This window comes from Typopeltis vanoorti, chromosome 1, assembly GCF_054136105.1.
Source record: "Typopeltis vanoorti isolate ZY-2024b chromosome 1, IOZ_Tvanoo_1.0, whole genome shotgun sequence".
In the NCBI taxonomy this organism is placed as follows: Eukaryota; Metazoa; Arthropoda; class Arachnida; order Uropygi; family Thelyphonidae; genus Typopeltis; species Typopeltis vanoorti.
In genome coordinates, this window is record NC_143549.1 from 22,398,688 (window position 1) to 22,419,316 (window position 20,629).

Below are 20,629 nucleotides of genomic sequence, written 5' to 3' on the forward strand. Positions count from 1 at the left end.
TTATAACATACTGTAATAAAAGTTATCTTAATGTGAATGGAATCTTAGAAACCTCAGCATATATTTTTTATTATTATTATTTAATTATTTATTTATTATTTTATGAAGTTGAGAACTTTTACCTTTTTCACTTAAAAGGAAGCACTTTATGGCTTCTCTTCGGCATATCCATGCCAGCATCATTACTGTTGACTTTGGGACTATTATTAAGTAAAATAAGGGTTAATTGAACACAAGCACTGCGATACAGCAACAGTCGATCTGATAACTGAGAAATACTCAGTATGGTGTGCATTTAAAACTTATGAATTGTCTATTACTAAAAGAAAGAGCCATATGACTTCATTTCAGCAATATAAAATTGCACAGGCAAAGTGGATATTAGATCCAATATTGAGAGCTTGGTCCACCTTTACCACAAGTTGCCTCAGTCTTGAAGATACTTCAGGTACAAATTTTGTTTGCTTACACTTGGATAAAGGATTAAACTAAATTTATTATAGTCTAACCAAGTGGGGAAAAAACTTCCAACATTATTTCAAAGTTGAATGTTTGTAGAAACTATGAAAGTTCGTAAGTTGACCCAAGAGCTTAGGAGAATACAATCCTCAGCATCCCTGAGGATTGCCTTAGCTACTTAATTCAAGTAGCTTGCACTACTTGACTTAAGTAGCTAAGGCAACTCGGTAATACCAAGGATTATATTCTCATAAGCTCTCAGGTCAACTTACGAAACTTTCATAGTTTCTGCAAACATTCAGCTTGCTGAAATAATGAAATAATGTTGGATCTAATATACATTTTGCTGACACAATTAAAAATTGTTTACTTCTGGAATTTTCCATTTAATATTTTAATACTGGGATTGACCATGGATAACTGAAACCACAGATAGTGAAGCTGCAGATAAGGATGAGGGGGAACTATGGTATTTTAATGCTGTGTGCCTATTGCAATTATAACTGTGCACTGATGATGCTGGTACAGCTAAATCTTAGTGAGCTTAATAAACATATTTTTTCCTCTCTTAGTGTTGTTTATACCATAACACATTATCATGAATCACGAACGACACCTAAGCCTTTCTATGTGTATTGATTCCTTCTGGTCTGATTTCATGTTTCCACCTCTCTCACATCCAGATGATAGATACCATCATAACATTACCCAAAGATAAGGTTAATCTACAAGAACCATTCTTCTCCTCAACTATTGCAATGATGATCATGACAAAATATTTCCCTAACCCACCCACATGCGCACCAACTTTACCAATGAATGTGCACTGCATACTTTCCCAATCTTTCAAAAGAAAGATATAAGAATAATTAATTGCTTGGATATCAACAAAACTTCTAATCTTGATAGCATTTTCTTCTCCAACTGTGATTAAAAAACATGCATTCCAATATTAATTCCTATCCTAAATTGCCTTTAAAATCACTTGACATCATCTTCTTCTTCGAGTGCCATCTCCTATTGGAGGTCGTTGACCACCTTGGCAAATTTTGAAGAATCCTCAGCCACTCTGAACAGTCCCTCAGAGCTCATGCCAGTCCACCGTCTGATGTCTGCCAACCAAGATTTTCTTTGCATTCCTTGTACTCTTCTTCCATTTATCTTCCCTTTTATAATCAATTGAAGGATCTTATAGTTTTCGTTGCAAAGCAGGTGACCAAGATATGCTGTTTTCTTCTTTTTATGGTATCTAAAAGGTCACATGATTTCCCCATTTGTTCCAGTACTTCTTGATTGGACATTTTTGCTGTCCATGGAATTTTTAACATTTGTCTCTATAATCACATCTCAAAGGCTTCAAATTTTTTTTTTTTTTTTTTTTTACATATGAGGTGTTATCAAAAAGTTTCGAGACTAGGTTTGTAGCACGCGAACAACTTCACGCACAGTTACAGGGAGCACCTACTTCCTGTGTAAATCGGGACCTGTGCAACTGATGCTATTCTGACCACCTGCATTACCACATCTGCGATTTCATCATGGAAAGCAAGTTAGAACAAAGAGCAAATGTAAAATTCTGCCTAAAACTGGGCAAATCTGCCACAAAGACGTTTGACATGATTCAGCAAGTTTACGGCGATGCTGCAATGAGTTGTTCGAGGTGTTATGAGTGGCACACGTGCTTCAAGAGCAGAAGAACATCATTGGAAGATGATGAGAGATCAGGAAGACCTTCAATGAGCTCAACCCCCAAAAATGTCGAAACCATTCGGCAACTTGTGCATGAGGATCATCAGAGAACACTCCACGACATTGCTGCCATTGTCGGTGTGTCATACGGAACAGCCCAGGCAATCCTCACGTGTGATTTGAACATGCGCCGTGTTTCTGCCAAGTTCGTCCCCAGGCTGCTGACCAGGAGCAGAAGGAACACTGCGTCGAAGTCTGCCAAGAACTTTGTCAGCGTGCTGTGGATGACCCATCCTTCATGTCGAAGATCATTACTGGTGACAAAACTTGGGTGTATGGGTACAACCCTGAGACGAAGCAACAGTCTTCACAGTGGAAGAGCCCATCATCTCCAAGACTGAAAAATGCAAGGCAGGTCTGCAGCTCAACCAAGTGCATGCTCATCGTCTTTTTCGACATTCACAGCATTGTGCATCGAGAATTCATCCTCAGGGGCCAGACCATCAATAGCGAGTTCTACTGCCAGGTTGTAAGGCATCTGAGGGAGTACATTCAGCGAACGCAACCAGATCTGTGGCGTGCAAAAAACTGGATGCTCCACGACGGCAATACACCCTGTCACCGAGCTCTCCTAACATGTGAGTTTCTCGCCAGAAACAACATGATCTCACTTCTGCACCCACCCTACTCACCAGATTTGGCTCCTGCAGACTTCACCCTCTGCCCGAAGATGAAGATCCAGCTCAAAGTTTTGACACCACTTTGAGCTGGATCGTTTTGACACCACTGCAGAGATCCAGCGCGAATCACAGAAGGTGCTTGACATGCTTCGAAAAGAAGCCTTCCAGGACACATTCCAGAAGTGGCAAGAACGCTGGGAGTGCTGTATTGATATGCAAGGGGACTATTTTGAAAACGATAGTGTGTAAACATAGATAAATAAAGTAATTCCTTGTAAATAGAGCTAGTCGCAAAACTTTTTGATACCACCTCGTATATATATATATCAATGTTGTCTTCACCATCCAAGTTTCTGCACCGTACAGCAGTAGAGACCATACATAGTGTTTAACCATTTAAATTGAGTTACACAGTGTTGATTTCATCAGGAGAAAATTTTTTCTTGCCATTTCAATTCTAACTTTTATTTCCATTTCTGGATTGCATTCTACATTTAACCAGCATCTGAGATTTAAATTTTGTCACTCTTTCTATTTGTTTCCTATTTAAAGAAATTGCTGAATTGATTTCTTGCTTACAACCACAAATTTAGTTTTAGTGATATTTATTCTTACTCTCATTTTTTCACTCTCTTTGTTCACTAGTTCTAGAAGATTTTGAAGATCCTAAATACTGTCAGCCAGGAGAGCTGTGTCATCAGCATATCGAATGTTATTGATGATCCATCCCAAAAATAATGGAGATAAAATCTAAATTAGCCATCAAACTATGTCCCACTACACTCATCTCTGGTTTACAGAAAATGCTGGAGAAATTCATCAACAATCAACTCCTTGACCACCAAAAGCATTCTGCCACCACTCAATGCTCAGTAGATCTCCTTGCCAACATCACTCATCTATGAACACAAGCTAGGTTTGGCAAAACTCGTGTGATGCTACAAACATTCTGTAGCATTTGATTTTGTTTGGTATAAAGACCTACCTACCAAATTACCATCGTACAGTCTGTCATCTTATCTTTTACGACTGAAATGCCAATTTCCTCTCAAGTTAACTATTATGGTGAATAGCTTCATCTTCATATTTCTCCATCAATATTGAAGTAACTCATAACTGTGTACTTTTTTCCCCACACTCTTTCTCCTGTTCATAAATCCTATGTATAGTTTTGCCAATAACAGTAATCAGCAGGTCCTTAACAGTGAGCAAATATTCCAAACTACTATAAGATCTTCCATAACTATTGCCTTAAACACAGATCTCCTCGCAACATTTCAGAAAAGTAAAGATAACCTTGCAGTAAAGATAACCTTGTCTATTTCAATACTATCAAAACATAGCTCTCTTTCATCTTGTGCATTCACCTTCTCTCACCGTTACACTTGACATGAGATCAGATATCTCTCCTTGGATTGACTTATAGATCGCATCTCTCCTAGCATAAGCATATTACATCCGTAGCCTGCTCTATACCAAAAAAAATTGGTGCTTTCTTCTACTCAAGACACTACTTCTTGCCTGTAGAATTCTCTTATTTGTAGAAATCCCATAAATCACAGTATAAATTCCATATCTTTCCATAAAAAAAATATAACTATATTTGGAGACCTAACAGACAACAGATTCATTTTGAAGAAAATGTTAATAGGAAGATGAGACAAATTTATTCATGTAGTACTATGAAGTAGCAAGTGTAGTTAGTAAGAGAAAGGGAGTGTTCGTTTTGGTTTATATTAAACTAAAGTTTTGCTCTAACACGGTAGTTGTCTCCATAATGTAATAATTATGGACAGATAACTGTAATCAGTGCGGTTGAAAGCATGTAGGAAGGTGAGAGAAGTAGAAGAAATAGTTGTTATTAAGTGATCACTCTGAAAGCATGTATCATCCAGGTGGTGATTGTGCAGTTGCTGATGTTATATCTAGTTGTGGGTAGGACATGCTTTTCATATACAAAACGACAGTATGCTTACAAAAGCTATAAATAGCAAATTTCTTGGTAAAATAACATGAGGAAAACCAAAAACCATTAGTCAAGATAGCAACATCACATTGCAATGTCCAAACTGGTAAACAAGGTTTTGGACAAACAGGGCTCGAGGGAAAAAAAAAAAAAAATCCAGCAGGCCAAGGTTTGATTAGGGCCATAGCACAACAAGAAGAAGCTGTCACAGAAACTGATGAGAAATGGAAACTTTGACCAAGATGTAGACCATCATTATATCTATGTTCTACAGAATATTTTGTGTAAATTAGTGTAAATTTATATTTTCTGTTTCAAATTACCATTTTCAATTGTTAGTGCACTTATATTGAAATGCAGGATTGATTGCTTGTTTATATATATATGTAAATAATTTTTTTTTACATATATTACAATGAGTTGCCCTGGTGTTGCACCACCTTTAGACTTGAACTACATTTCAGGCGCAAACTTAACTGTTTGCTTACTTGGGATTAGGAGTAAATAACCAAGTTTATAAAATTACTTGGTAACCCTGATATATATATATATATATATATATATATATGCAGTACTGCACTATTTACATATTATATTTGCATGCAGTAGCAACATTTTATGAAGTAAATGTAGTAGAAGACTTGCTTGTTTACTGCACCCAAAATAAGTATTATAATTTAATGTTTAGTATGTTTAAAATACATAAGTTAGAAAGACTTACTTAGTTGACCAAAACTCAATTTCAGTCAACTAAGTTTTTTTTTTTTTTTAACAAAGGATCACTTGGATGCTTCAAGAATACTAACAAGAAGAGTTAACAATATCATTAACGATATCCTTACATATAAAGTTTTGATATGAGGGGTCTGTTATAAATTATCTACATGTAAAAAGTATTATTTATTAAATATACTGCCAAACATTTCAGTTTGAAATTAACAAACTATCATCAGTGGCTTGAATGACATTTTTCAAGGTAGAATGCAAACAATTAATTTATTCAAAATAGTATGAGCCGAGTGATGTTAAATCGCTAATAGCATTATACTTTCACTGAAGAAAATATTAATCATAAAAGTGTAAAATAAATTGCATAAGTAATTATATAATTCATATTATCATACAAAAACTTAATTTATAACATCGTACTAAATACATCATCACATAGATGCAGTATCCAGATGGTTTCTTAGGACCTTCTATCTTTGTAAATATCATTAACCTTAATTTAAAAATAATAATAATAATAATAATAATGTTATTCGGATCAAACTTTTCCATATTTTTGACAAGGATAGGTAGGCAGTCATTCTGATTCAAGTTACAGCAGTGAAGTAAGGCCTCAGCACTCTCTTTAAATAGGCACTCAAATTTATACTGACATCTGTGTAGAAGGAAGGTTTGGACTAGAGAATGTTGTGCTCTGCCTTTATTCCGTGTTATGCCAATCCAGACTTATCAGATTTCTTGTGAAGACTATAAGATTGATGTTTTTGTATTATTTTTTCTATTGAATGTCTGGTTTGTCCAAAGTAGGAAAGCTGGCAGTTTTCTTGAAATAGAATTCTGAAGAAATATGATTTAGCAGCTACTTATATTCCCATTAATAACCTATAACCTATCCACGTATTTCCCATCATCTAAAGATAAAAGCATAACTATGTCTCTTCCTTGTGTATACCAAAGTTCCATGTGACAACCAGCTTTCCTACTTTGGACAAACTGGACATTCAATAGAAAAAAGAACATAAGAACATCAATCTTATATTCTTTACAACAAATCCAATAAGTCTGGATTGGCTCAACATGGAATAGAAGCAGATCAAAACATTCTCTGGTCTAAAACTCTTCTTCTACACAGATGTTGATATAAATTCGAACACCAATTTAAAGAGAGTGCTGAGACATTACTTCACCGCCCTAACTCGAATCGGAATGATTGCCTATCTTGTCAAAAACAAGGGAAAGTTTGATCCAAATAACACATTAATTTTTTTTTTTTTAATTAAAGCCAATAACGATATTTACAAAGATGGGTCCAAACAAATCATCTGGATACTACATCTATCTAACAATCTGTTTAATATGATATTATAAATTAAGTTTTTGTATGATAATATAAATTATGTAATTATTTATACAATTTATTTTACACTTTTATGATTAACCTTTTCTTCGGTGAAAGTATAATTATTAACGACTTAACATCACACTGCTCATACTATTTTGAATAAATCAATTGTTTGCATTCTACCTTGTAAAAAATGTTGTTCAAACCACTGATGATAGTTTGTTAATTTCAAACCGAAATATCTGACAGCATATTTAATAAATAATACTTTTCCTTGTGTTTACGTGTAGATAATTTATAATACTATAGTACAAGTTTCCCTCAAAACTAGAATTCAGGTCTGTAGAATGCTCTCTATTAGAAATGACAGAAGATTTGTGTGGAAAATAAAAACATATTATTATTGCATATCTCCATGGAGTCTGAAGACTCTTCACAGAAGACCCAAGCTATCCACACAATATCTATCATACCTTTCCTTGAAACTATTAACAGATAATGCACTCAAAACTGACTCAGACAACCCATTCCATTCATTCACAACAACAACTCTCCAAGCAATAAATCTAGTCCTCATGCCATTGTTTTGCCCCCCTCTAGGCCAAGTGCTAAAACATTTCCACTGCATTAATCTTATAAAATCCTTTACACAACTTAAATGTTTCTATCATATCCTCCCCCCTTTTTCTTCAAATATCAATCAACTTTTGCAACCACAAACCCTCTTTACAACTCAAACAACTTTACACTTTTCCATATTAAATTATACATATGCTTTGTGGATTACAATTTGTGGAAAGCTTTTGATAATGTTAATCACTCTGTTTTATTCGATATTATGCAGAAAACAGGAATAGACGGAAAAATTATCAGACTGCTGTTCAGAATATATAAAACTCAAGAGCTACAGTTAAATTTGAAGGAGAGGATACTGAATAGATCCCCATAAGGAAGAGTGTGAAGCAAGGGTGTGGGATGTCCCCACTTCTTTTCAATGTCTATAGTGAATGGATGGAGAGAGGCCTTGGAAGACCTATAGGATAGAATAAAGATAAATGGACATTTGATAAATAATATAAGATATGCAGATGATATCATACTCATGAGTGAAACAGAGGAAGGTTTGCAAAAAATCTGAATAGACTGAACAAGATTGGAAATGAGAGATTTAAAAGGAAAATAAACATTCAAAAGATAAAAGTGATGAAGATTTCAAAGAAAGGAAATGATGGGATGGAAATCACTTTGAACGGACAAAGAATAGAGAATGTAAAAAGTTTTGAATACTTTGGGAGCTGGATAACAGATGACAATAGATCTAACTATGAAATTAAGAATATTTCATATATACCAAATATTAGGAAACAGAAATCTGAACATAAAATAAAAAGTAAGAATCCTCAAGACAATAATCTGGAGTGTGGGGACATATGGATACGAGTCCTGGATGATCAACAAGGAGATAACTGACCGATTGAATATATTTGAAATGTGGTGTTTGAGAAAAATTGATCTCATCAGCTGGACGGAAAGAGTGGGTAATGAAGAGGTTAAAAGATTCAAGGTGAAAAGAGACTATAAGGATAGTATTCAAAGAAGAAAAATAGCATTTGCAGGACATTTGATGAGGGGTTCTTCTGGAGAGCTCCCCAGAATAGTATTGCAGGGGAAGGTGGAGGGAAGGAGAGGAAGAGGATGACCCCGACTGCAATGGAAAGACAACATCAAAGACTGGATGAGCAAGAGTCTTACAGAAGCAAGAGAGAGCGGAATAGAGGACTGTTCATCAGCTGCAACTCTCTCAAAAGAGGAGGCCACAGGATTAGATTAGATTAGACATTAAATTAACATCCATTATGTTTTACCATACTGTCGGCCTCTTTCAATAATCCTACTGATCTCTCTACATCACTGTGATTAACTATTACCCTACTTTGAATCATCAGTAAACAAATGAATATCTCCCTTCAAATTATTTTCTATATCATTTATGTAAAAATTACACAGCAGTGGTCCAAGCACAGAGTCCTGCGGCACACCACTAATCACCTTCTTTCTCTTGGATACTGCTCCTCCATTTTACAATTTTTTGGTATCTGTTTATCAGCCACTCTTTTATCCATATCACCAATTTCCTATACATCTCCATTTGTTGCAATTTGCATAACAGAATTCCATGTAGAATCCTGTCAAATACCTTTGCAAAATCCAGCAATATCATCATGTAGCCATTCCCTTTATCTAACTCAGTTGTCAGTCTATTATAAAAAGTTAGTAGATTACTAAAGCATGACTGTCCCATCACAAAGCCATGCTGTCCCTCAAAGTATCATATCCTTATCCACCCATTTCTGAATTCTCTTTTTGACAACTTCCTAGTACTTTTACCACTACTCCTGGTCTATAATTTGCTACCACAGATTTAGACCTTCCTTCATGCAAAGGAATTATTCTGCCCTTCTTCCATTCTCTTGGAACTTTGCCAGAGATGAAAGTTAAATTAAACTACTCAGTCAAAGGCATCACCAGTTCCCATGCACATTCTCAAAAAACGAAAGCAAATACACCATCCAATCACACAGCTGTATTTCTATTCAGATTCCAGTATGCTAAATACCTGAACGTCTTCAACCTTTTCTCATATCAGTCCCTGTCATAACAATATCATGATCACATGTCATAACAATATCACAATAACATGATATATCTTTGCAAAATGATCACTCAGTATCTCAACAATTTCATTTGCCTCTATTAAAACTCTACCATCTGTACCCATTCAAGTTATTCTTACATAGTGGGGAAATTTGTGAAAGTGCTTATTAATTGGTGAATAGTCTGTTTTTTCTACGTTTTTGTAGTGCTAAGTTGTTTTCTGGAATATGAGTGTCCGTCAGTGGTTGTTTTTTTGAAGTTAGTTGTCACAATATTGTGTATTTTGGTTACCAAGAAGACGGGGTCGGAATCGAATGCATAACGGTGGAAGAAAAGATGACGGATAAGTTTTCATTATTTAGTTATTTCATTGTATTTATATCTAGTGTACTTAAATGTTCTGTTTGAAATTGTTTGTACTTATTTAGTGTTTATTTTTGACACTAATTAGTGACACTATTTTAAATAATGGTGGCGGCAGCAGCAGCTAAAAATACAAATGGCATATCACCAAGTTCCCCCCCCCCATTTAAGGACTCCATTTTGCGCAATATCATACAGGATTTTGTAGCATGCAGGACTTGCAGAATGTATTCATCCCGCCAATTGTATATGTGGCAGGAGAAAGAAGGGGGGGAAACGTATATGCGCAAAATGCAGGCAATGGGAGGAACGTGGTGATTTAGAAATGACCATAACTGACCTCATTGAGACTATAACTGACCTTGTTGACTCAGAGACGGGAGATTCTCCACGCAGAGAGATGACGGGTATGATAGAGGACGAGAGAAGTATAAATAAAATAATAAGAGTGGGGAGAGTATGGAAAGGTTGAAGTTTTAGGAGATAGATTCAATTGGGAGAATGAATGGCAAACAAGAATTGTTGACCAAAGTGCTTATTAATTGTACTTTGGTTAGCATTCCACCTGCTCTTTCAGAGAGAGATAGATGAGCTGAAAGAGCAGGTGGAATGTCTGGGGAATGAGATGAGAAGTATGAAAGATGAAATTAAGCGAATGGAAGAGATGAATGCAAGGCGAATCAGAGGAGGAGTGAGAGAGAGTTATGGGAATGAGAGAAGAGGAGAGAATAGGAACAATAGTAGAGGAGAGGGATTGAGAGAGAGTTATAGGAATGGCAGAAGAAGAGAGAATAGGAACAGTATAAGAGGGGGGAATGAGAGAGAGTTATGGGAGTGATAGAAGAGAGAATGGGAACAGTAGAAGAGAGGGGATGAGAGAGAGTTGTATGAATGATAGAAGAGGTGAGAATAGGATAAGTGGAAGAGAGGGAATGAGGTAAGTAGGGGAGCAGAGAGAAAACTGTTACAAGAGAGAGAGAGGGAGAGTGAGGGATGCATGTGAGCAATCGAGGAATATGGTGGTAAGAGGTGTAATGTATGGGGACTCAATGATCCGTGGTGTTCAAAATAGGCTGCGTGAGGAGTATTTGCCAGAAAGAACGGTAGAAAGTGTGGCTCTGGCAATTAAGAGAGTTGAAAGAGTGGATGAGATGATTGTGATGGTGGGAACAAATGACTTGAGTGGTGGTGTAAATAGGGCAGCGAGAGATATGAGATTCTTGCTTGAGGCTGTATGAAAGAAGATACAGAGGGGAAAGATAGGGTGTGTGTTGCCTAGGTATGATAATGTCGAGCTGAGCAGAAGGAATGATATAACGTTACAAGAGCATTAGATGAGGGAAAGGAATATGCTGCCATTTTCCTAGACTGATATTGAATGACATAATAGCGAGAACATGTCAGAAGAGAGGATTCGAATATGTGGATGCTTGGAGTGGTTTGAGAGCAGAGAGAAATTGTATGCGAGAGACCGCCTCCATTTGAATGAGGAAGGACGTAGGCATCTGGAGAGATTGCTATTCTGAACGAGTCAGTGTGTCCCACTGTGGATGGTAGCAGGGGTGACCTCTTGTGGGAATGGGTACTTGGGAGAATGGGGGGGACGACATCAGGTAACGCTGAGTCCAGTGGAGTCTAGAAGGGATAATGCTGGGTATAGAAACAATGGCATTTTTATGCTTTATACCAATGCCAGGAGTATTTGGAATAAGGGAGAGGAATTGGTGGCACTGATAGCATCAGCTTGGCCAAAGATTATTGGGATCACAGAGACGTGGTTGACAGAAGAGGATATAATAACAGGAATAGAAGTTGCTTGGTACAGCATTTTTCAGCAGGATATGAAGGGAAAGCGTGGTGGTGGAGTACTGCTTATGATAAGTGACGACCTATGTCCTCTAAGAGTGGAGGCTTTGGAAGCTGTGACACTAATGATTTTGAAAGCATATGGTGTGAGGTGGAGGTGGGCAAGACATATTTAGTGGGGTGTTGCTACAGGCCAAGGAGCACAGAGGGCGGGGGACCAGGAGATGTTGAGACAGTTGAGCGTGGCAAGTGCAAGAAGATTGTTATAGGAGATTTTAGCTACAGCAGTATAGATTGGGGAAAGGAAGATGCATGTAGCAATAAGGGAATGGAATTTCTAGAATTCTTGAGGGACAAATGTCTTAGGCAACATGTAACAGAGGGAACAGGAGGTTCAAGAGTTTTGGATTTGGTTATAGCATCAGAAGAGCTGATAATAAATGAGATGACATCTCTCTCACCAGTTGGAGAGAGAGAGTGACCATATGGTTTTGACTTGGGAAATGAATAGACATGCAGGAGTATCAAAGATACAGGAATGTATGTGGAATTATAAAGCAGGTGATTATAAAAGTCTTAGACGTCAACTTGGGGAAGTTTCGTGGATAGAGGAATTGGAAGGCCATGATATCATTAGTGCTTGGGAAATTGTGAAGGAATATTTGTTAGCAGCAATGGTAAGCTGTATTCCACAAGTGAAGAAGAAGACACAATTTGGAGTAACGTGGATGACAAACAATATTAAACAGGAACTGCATGTGAAAAAGAGGATATGGAATAGATATAAGGAGACAGGTGAAGAGAAGATGCATGAATAGGCCAGAAGAGTGACTAGTATGGTAAGGAAGGTGAAACTGGAATATGAGAAAAGATTGGCCCTTATATCCAAGGAAAATCCTAGGGAATTTTTTAGCTATGTGGCCAGTGCCCTTGAACTGGCTTTTCAATGAAAGTCTGGCTGCGGGAAAGGAACCCATGGAATGGAAGGAAGGTAAGATAGTGCCATTGCATAAGGGTGGTAGCAGACTGGAAGTGTCTAATTATGGGCTAGTTTGTGTGTCATCAGTAGTTAGTAAGATCTTAGAGAAAGTAGTGAGGGATCATATACAGCACTGGGCAGATGAGGGCAATGTTATCAGTGAGAGTCAACATGGATTTGTGTAGGGGCACTCTTGTTTTAGCAATATTCTACCCTTTAATGATATAACGTTACAAGAGCATTAGATGAGGGAAAGGAATATGCTGCCATTTTCCTAGACTTAGCAAAGGCATTTGACAGGTTGCCACATGATAAGCTGATATTCAAGTTGCAGCACATGGGTCTGGATGTCAGGTTGGTCAACAGGATTCAGAATTGGCTATCCAATAGGTATCAGAGAGTTGTGTATGGTAGAGCAATATCAGAGAGGCAGAAGGTTACAAGTGGGTTCCACAGGGCTCAGTACTGGGAGCTATATTGTTTAACCTTTATATCAATGACATTGTCCATGGATTGCAAGGGGATATTCAGTTGTTTGCGGATGATGCGAAGCTGGGAAGGGTTATTAGTAATAGTGCAGATGTGGTACCCCTGCAAGAGGATTGGAATAAACTAGATAGATGGGCAAATGAATGGGGGTGTCAGTTTAATGCAGCAAAATGTAAGGTCTTGAGGTTTGGAACACATCGATAGGATGCTGCATACTCTATGGGAGGAGTTAAACTGGAGGAAGTAGGAGAGACAAGAGATCTGGGGTTGATGATTGATAGAAACCTGAAATTTAGGGGACATATTGCAAAGGTAGTGAAGGTAACGCAGAGGATTGTTGCGATAATGAGAAGGACACTGACCTGCAGAGATAAAATGGTTATCATTCCGTTTTATAACTCTGATCAGACCACACTTATATTATTGTTCTCAGATATGGTCCCTAGGATTTGAAGGGGACAAATTAACTGTGGAAAGGGTACAAAGGCAGATAACAAAGATGGTTTCAGGACTGTACAATGTTAGTTATGAGGATCAGCTGAGGGAGTGTGGACTGCAGAGTTTGGTGGATAGAAGGAGGGGTGATATGATTGAGACCTGAGAACTGTTGAGAGGTGGTTACAGGGTTGACACTGATGTTCTTTCGCTTGGTTGAACAGTGGGAAGGAGTCACGATAAGGGGCCATCCCTGGAAGTTACAAAAGGAAACTGTGAGAGGGTGAGGAGTGGTTTCTTTGCATGGAGGGTGGTTGAACCATGGAATGCACTGCCTGATGGAGTGGTGAGAGCGAGAATGGTCAATGCATTTAACGAGTAGTATGATAGACTTTGTGTTTCCTAGGAGGGACCTCTCACGATGAGTCTTGATAGACTTGTGTTTCTTAGAAAGGACCTCCAACGATGAGTCTTTTGACTCCATGGAGGCCTGAATAATAATAATAATAATAGTCATTCTTTCTCCTACTTGTCACATAATGAAAAACCTCTTTGGAATTTCCTTTTCCATGCTTGATTAATTTATTCTCATAATCTGATTTTGCCTTCCTTACCATGCTAATCACCTTTCTTGCCTGATCCCCTGTTCATAAGTTAACTGGTTACCTTTCTCATTATATATCCTTCAACATTTTCTTTCTTTTTTTTTTTTTTTTTTTTAATAGTGAAACCTGTGTGGTATCCCTAACTATAGAATAACACATGTGCCACAATGAATAACTTTTGATATTTTTGTAGCTCATGCTTAATGATACCATTCATCCATCTCACGCATAGCTAATTTATCCTCTGACCTTGGGTATACACTGTGACAGTGCTCCCTTGACCATCCCCCATGCACTGTGAACATCCTTCCTTTGCAGATTTTTATGCCATGGCTGCTTCAAGCTGGCTCCGAAGTGTATCATGTGTACCTGCCTTATAGTTTCCACGTATATCTCTTCTTAAATGGAATTTCCATGTTTTGATACCTCCCAAGTCAAGACCACATATTCAATCTTCCCAATTTGAGGCAATGTCACCTTAGTTATGGACAGGTCTTCTCATCCTATAACCAGATCTAACATTCTCATACTCCAAATCCCATCCACCATACTCTGTTTCAAGTAATTATCTCTCAGTAAGTGTATAAATTCCATTTCTTTCCTGCCATGTCATTTTCCTCCTTCTAATCTGTCTCCTTAATTGAAGACCCCCCCCAAAACAATTATTCGACTTACACTCATTGTACTAATCTGCTAACGTGTCTTCCACATCATTTCGGGCAATCCCTGGTCTATAACAGCGACTAATTTTATATTTTGTCCAATTGGCCTCAATTTCACAGCAGACTGACTCAAAGGAACTGACCATCTGCCCAACTGACTCCTACTCTGGTTAAGGGTTTTATAAAAGTGATTGCAAAAGCAATTTTTCGAAGCATGACAAGAAGCAATCCCTGGAAATTGTGTAAGAATATGGTTAGCAAGGGGCATGATGATGAAATTTTTAAGGGATGACTCCTTGGTAAGTGATAGATGAGTGAAATGGATTGCCAGAATCAGTCAATCCGTTTGTTGTGCAGGTGCTCTGTAAGTGAACAACTTCATTAAGAATGATAGTAACTCTGTGATGAGTCTTTAGATTCCATGGAGTTGCTGTAATAATCACAATAAAAACTTTAAAACCAGGCAAATTGCTCCCCAAATAAGAATGGCCATGCACCACCACCCATTGAATCAAGAAAGAGCTCTTAATCTGTGAATTCTTTCAGTGTTTGGGCTGGGTAAGTTTTCCCATGTTGGGAAACTCAGATTTGGGATATAAGAATGCTGGAATATAAGAACATAAGAATGCCGATTTTTAAAGCACTACATATGATGAGTTGCATGATAAACCGATAGCATAGTATAATACTTATTAGAATATAAGTCAACACTTACCTTGAAGTTGAAAGAAACTGTGTTATTCAATTTTCCGCCATTAACATTAATTTCTGATATCACAGCTATTAATGGATACTTATTTTCAGTCTCATCTAATAAATTCCTCTCTTTTGGCGTGCTACTTAAAAACAATTCATCTTCTTCAGCAGAGATACTAGTATGTTCCCAAGACTCATTTAATAATACAACTGAATCTGCACGCCATCCATCTTCTTTCCTAACCCTTGAAGCAGAAACCTGAATAAAATCGCCCACACAAAGAATGTGATTTCCAGAAATATTATCAAAACTAAAAAATATTTCCTTGTCAATCATTCCATATCGTTCACTAGTATTGAGACTAGTTATATGTCCAAGTACAGTCAAAATTTCTTTCTTGTTACTGAAAAGGATGAAAAAAAATGATAAAATTTAAATTTCATTAATTAAAGTAACAAAACTTTAATATCAAAAAAAGCTTTCAACAGATTTATATATTAAATGGTTATAATAAACAGTACTTGCTGAGATATATGTTTAGCACTGTAGAAATATGTTCATGTAGGATAATAGTTGATGTAATAGGAGAATAAACACAGATATTTTTAAAGGTGAAAACATAGTCATGTTATTTTCTAATATTTGTTATCCTTCTTAATTAATTAAAAATATGTTATTTCCCATCTTTCAATCCTTTTACATCCAAACATAAGCTAATGTGATATTATTATTATTATTATTACCATATGACAATTATATGACATGACATATCATATGATATGACAATAACATTTTTGAACAAGAGTACACACTTGCTTTCTTTGACATCTGAACTAGAAAGAATGATGAGACTGCAAAATCTTGCATCATAAGTAATTCTATAACTTACATGCTCAGTTTTAAAAGAGTCTTAAGTCAGGAAAATATATAAAATGTAATTTAAAATTGATATAAAATGTATATGTGATAATAGTTTATCATCATCATCAAATTCCTATCATGTACACTCAAGGAGTGTACAGGATACGATAGTACTTCATGAAAAAAATTTACATCATCACTAACTTCATATCTACAATTTTCCACCAAATCAGTCTGTTACTTGTGAAGATGCCAACATTATCAGATCTTATATTTCTATCATACGAAATCTATTTCTATCATATGATGGTAAAACATGACAAAATTTCATGCCGGCTGGGGCATCGCCCAGTACCATCAAGGAGTGTACAGGATACGATAGTACTTCATGAAAAAAATTTACATCATTACTAACTTCATATCTACAATTTTCCTACAAATCAGTCTGTTACTTGTGAAGATTCCAACATTATCAGATTTTATATTTCTATGGTACAAAATCTATTTCTATCGTATGATGATAAAACACGACAAAATTTCATGCCGGCTGGAGCGTCGCCTGGTTAAACAAGGACCCAGTTGTTTTCACCAGGGAACCAGGGTGAACAGCGAAAAGTCAGCTACTGGAACAAATCTGAAAAAACACCCCAACTCAACATCACCAGAGTTAAAGATCGGTACTATCAACGTAAGAAGCCTGAATGGCAAAGAAATGGAACTAGCTGAGGAATTAGATAAGTAGCTGATTGACATAATAGGGGTGACTGAAACAAAAAAGACCAAAACTGGTGAGATCTTTCTGAGCAATAAATACAAAATATTATATTCAGGCAATCAAAATAAAGAAAAGAAGGAGTAGCCATAGTATTCAGCACAAAATATCATGCTAATCTTCTTGAATGGCAGGCAGTCTCAAATAGAGTGATGTGGGCAAATATCAGAATGGGGAACTGGACAATTAGACTTATTTGTGCCTATGTTCCCACAGAAGGTTCTACTACGGTAAAAGTGGAGGAATGTTTTGAGGATTTAGAGAAAGCATCTGACACGATGAAAAAGGAAAAGTTGGTCCTTGTTGGGAATCTAAATAGCAGAGTAGGAAATGACTGTCAGACATAAAAAAATATATTGGGAAAATTTGGAGAAAAGAGCAAAGCTAATAATAATGGCAAATATTTGTTGGATTTCTGCTGAGCACATGGACTGGTTATTACTAACGCCATGTTCCAACATAAAAATGTGCACAAATTCACATGGAGAGAAGAGGCAAGAAATAAGAAAAAATCTCATTGATTATTTTATTGTTGATAGCAATGTTTTCTCCCTTGTGCAGGACACCAGAGTGTACAAAGGATTTGAAATTGGAAGTGATCACTATTTAGTCTTGAAAATTTCAACATAGAAAATCACTATTTTCTATATTGAAAAGAATAACGTGTAAGAAAGTTTTAAAGTGAATAAAAGTTGAGAAGCTCTCTGATTGAACTGTAGACTAAAAAACACAAATATTATTGAAGAAAAAATGAAAGAGTTTGAGAACAGGAACCAAACTTTAGATATTCAGTGGCAAGCCTTGAAGAAAACCTTGATTGATTCAGCCAGAGGCATGTGTGTGGTTGTCTGCAAGGATAGAAAAATCAGAACTCCATGGTGGACACAAGAAGTTAAAAAGGCAGGAAAGAAAAAAGAAGGAAAAGAAGAAAGCATATCAAACGTTCCTGGCAAATAAGTCAGCGAGTGCTCTTAGCGAATACAGAGAGAAATGTAAGAAAGCTAAACACTGTGTAAAACTAGCTAAATAAAAGTCATGGGAGGACTTTGGCAAGAACATAGAAAATAAATATCAAGAAGGTGGCAAAATATTTTGGAGGTTGTTGAAGAAGCTTAGAAATGGAGGAAAGTGTACTTACTGTAAAAGGAGTTAGAGATGATAAATGTGACATGATACGGGAGAAAAAGATATCCTTGAAGTATGGAGTAATTACTTCGAGAAATTGCTAAATGAAACAAGCAGTGACAGCACAGTGGTAAAAAACACTCAACAGGCATACAGTCAGGAATACACATCCATACTTGAAGTAGAAAAAAAACCATCAAAGGCTTAAAATGTGGAAAGACAGCAGGAGTAGATGATATTTGACCAGAAATGCTGAAGTATGGTGGTATAAAAGTCTTGCAGTGGCTGCACTGCATAGTTCAGAAGGCCTGGAAAGAGGGACGAATTCCTGCTGATTGGAGCAGAGCTCTCATAGTACCCATATATAAAAAGGGAAATAACACTGAATGTGAGAATTACAGAGGTATTTCCCTACCGAGTGTTCCTGTAAGATATATGCAAGTATATTTGAGAAACGGTTGAGAATTAGAAGAAAAGCTTGGTGAAGAACAAGAAGGATTCGTGCCAAATATAGGCTATAAGGATCAGATCTTCACTTTACGCCAAGTAGTGGAGAAATCATGGGAATATAACAAAGACCTCATTTGAGTTTTGTAGATCTGGAAAAGGCATATGATAAGCTACTCAATATGCTACAGTTATATGGTGTCAATGGGGCAATATATCAAGCAATACTTAGTCTTTGAGTTGTAAATCAGCAGTTAGAAGTGAAGGAAGTACAGGAAGATGGTTTAATGTTAAATTTGATGTGAGACAAGGATGTACATTATCCCCTCTGTTATTCATTATCTATATGGATCATATTATGAAGGAAAGTGGTATTAAACATGATATCAAAATTAGAGATGTTACTGTCAGCTCTTTGCTTTATGCGGACGATGCTATACTTATCTATAAATCCGATACAAGTCTGCAAGATTCCTTGACTAAATTGAATAACTGTTGTTATAGATATGGTATAAAGGTCAGCAATAAAAAGACATTGAAAATAGGCAGAATCGTTGAAAATGTCAACTGCATTGTGAACGGAGAACCTGTGGAACAAGTAAAACATTTCACCTAGATAGGCACGATATTTAGTGAAGATGGTAAATTAAATATGGAAATAGACAACAGAATGAATAAAGCTGGTATAGTAGGAAGTCAATTGAATAAATTCATATGGAATAAGAGAGAAATTAGTCGGAACACTAAATTAGCTGTATACAAGACAGTGTTCAAACCAGTCTTAACTTATGGATCTGAGAGCTGAATCAGAAGTAAAACACTTAACCAAAGACTAGAGACCACAGATATGAGAATACTGAGAAAGATTAGAGGCGTGAACAGATGGCATCAATCGCAATATCATATTAAAAACGAGGATATTAGGAAAGAACTTGACATTGTCAGTATCCAGGAATGCATTAGCAGAGCTAATCTCAGGTGGTATGGTCATTTAAACAGAATGGGCAAGGAAAGATTGGCAAAACAAGTGTTCTCTGCCAGGTTGGCAGGAAAACGACCCAGAGGAACACCAAGATATAGGTGGATTGATACGGTACAAAGCGTCTTAGATGACAGAAATATAAGATCTGATAATATTGGAGTCTTGACAAGTAACAGACTGATCTGGAGAAAAATTGTAGATAGGGAGTTAGTAATGATGTAAATCGAATAATATATGCAAGTAAACACAAGAAAGATATTTAATTAACCAAATATTTCAGTCTGGAAATAGCATACCATCTTCAGTGGCACTACAAGAACGGTTTTAAAAAAAAAATACAAGGTGGAATACTAACAATAGATCATTTAAAAATAGAACAAGCCACATGATATTATATCACTAAGTATTAAAGGGAATGTTTTTAAGCAGAGACATGATTGAAATTAATAAATAACATAAAATTAATATGAATTAATGAGTTATCCTCATTAGACTTTCCCAGATTTTTGATATAGATATACAATCATTCCGATTCAGGTTAGGACAATGAAATAAGGGCTCTACGCTTTCTTTGAATAAACATTCAAATTTATAACGGGATCTATGTAAGAGGCGAGTTTTTGACCAAAGGATGTTGTGGTTAGTTTCAATCCCGTGCTGAGCCAATCCAGATTTTTCAGGTTTGTTGTGATGAATGGAGGATTCATGTTCTTGGATTCTTTTTTCAAGAGACCGTCCAGTTTGTCCGAAATAGGAGAGATCACAGTTGCAGAGAATTTGATAAACTCCAGGAAGAGATATAGTCGAGCATTTGTCTTTAGGAGAAGGAAAATGGGAAGATAATTTGTTAATAAGTGAATACGTAGCTGTTAACTCATATTTCTTC

General features: G+C 36.5%; 1 protein-coding gene across 1 annotated transcript in view; it reads right to left on the minus strand.

Moving 5' to 3' along the window:
- LOC150109827 (RNA helicase Mov10l1-like) overlaps positions 1–20,629 on the minus strand; it is a 223,644-nt gene that overhangs the window by 162,037 nt on the left and 40,978 nt on the right. Inside the window, exon 2 of the mRNA XM_090396278.1 lies at positions 15,575–15,959. Coding sequence (XP_090252404.1) covers positions 15,575–15,959 — 385 coding nt within the window. The remainder of the gene's footprint in view (positions 1–15,574; positions 15,960–20,629) is intronic.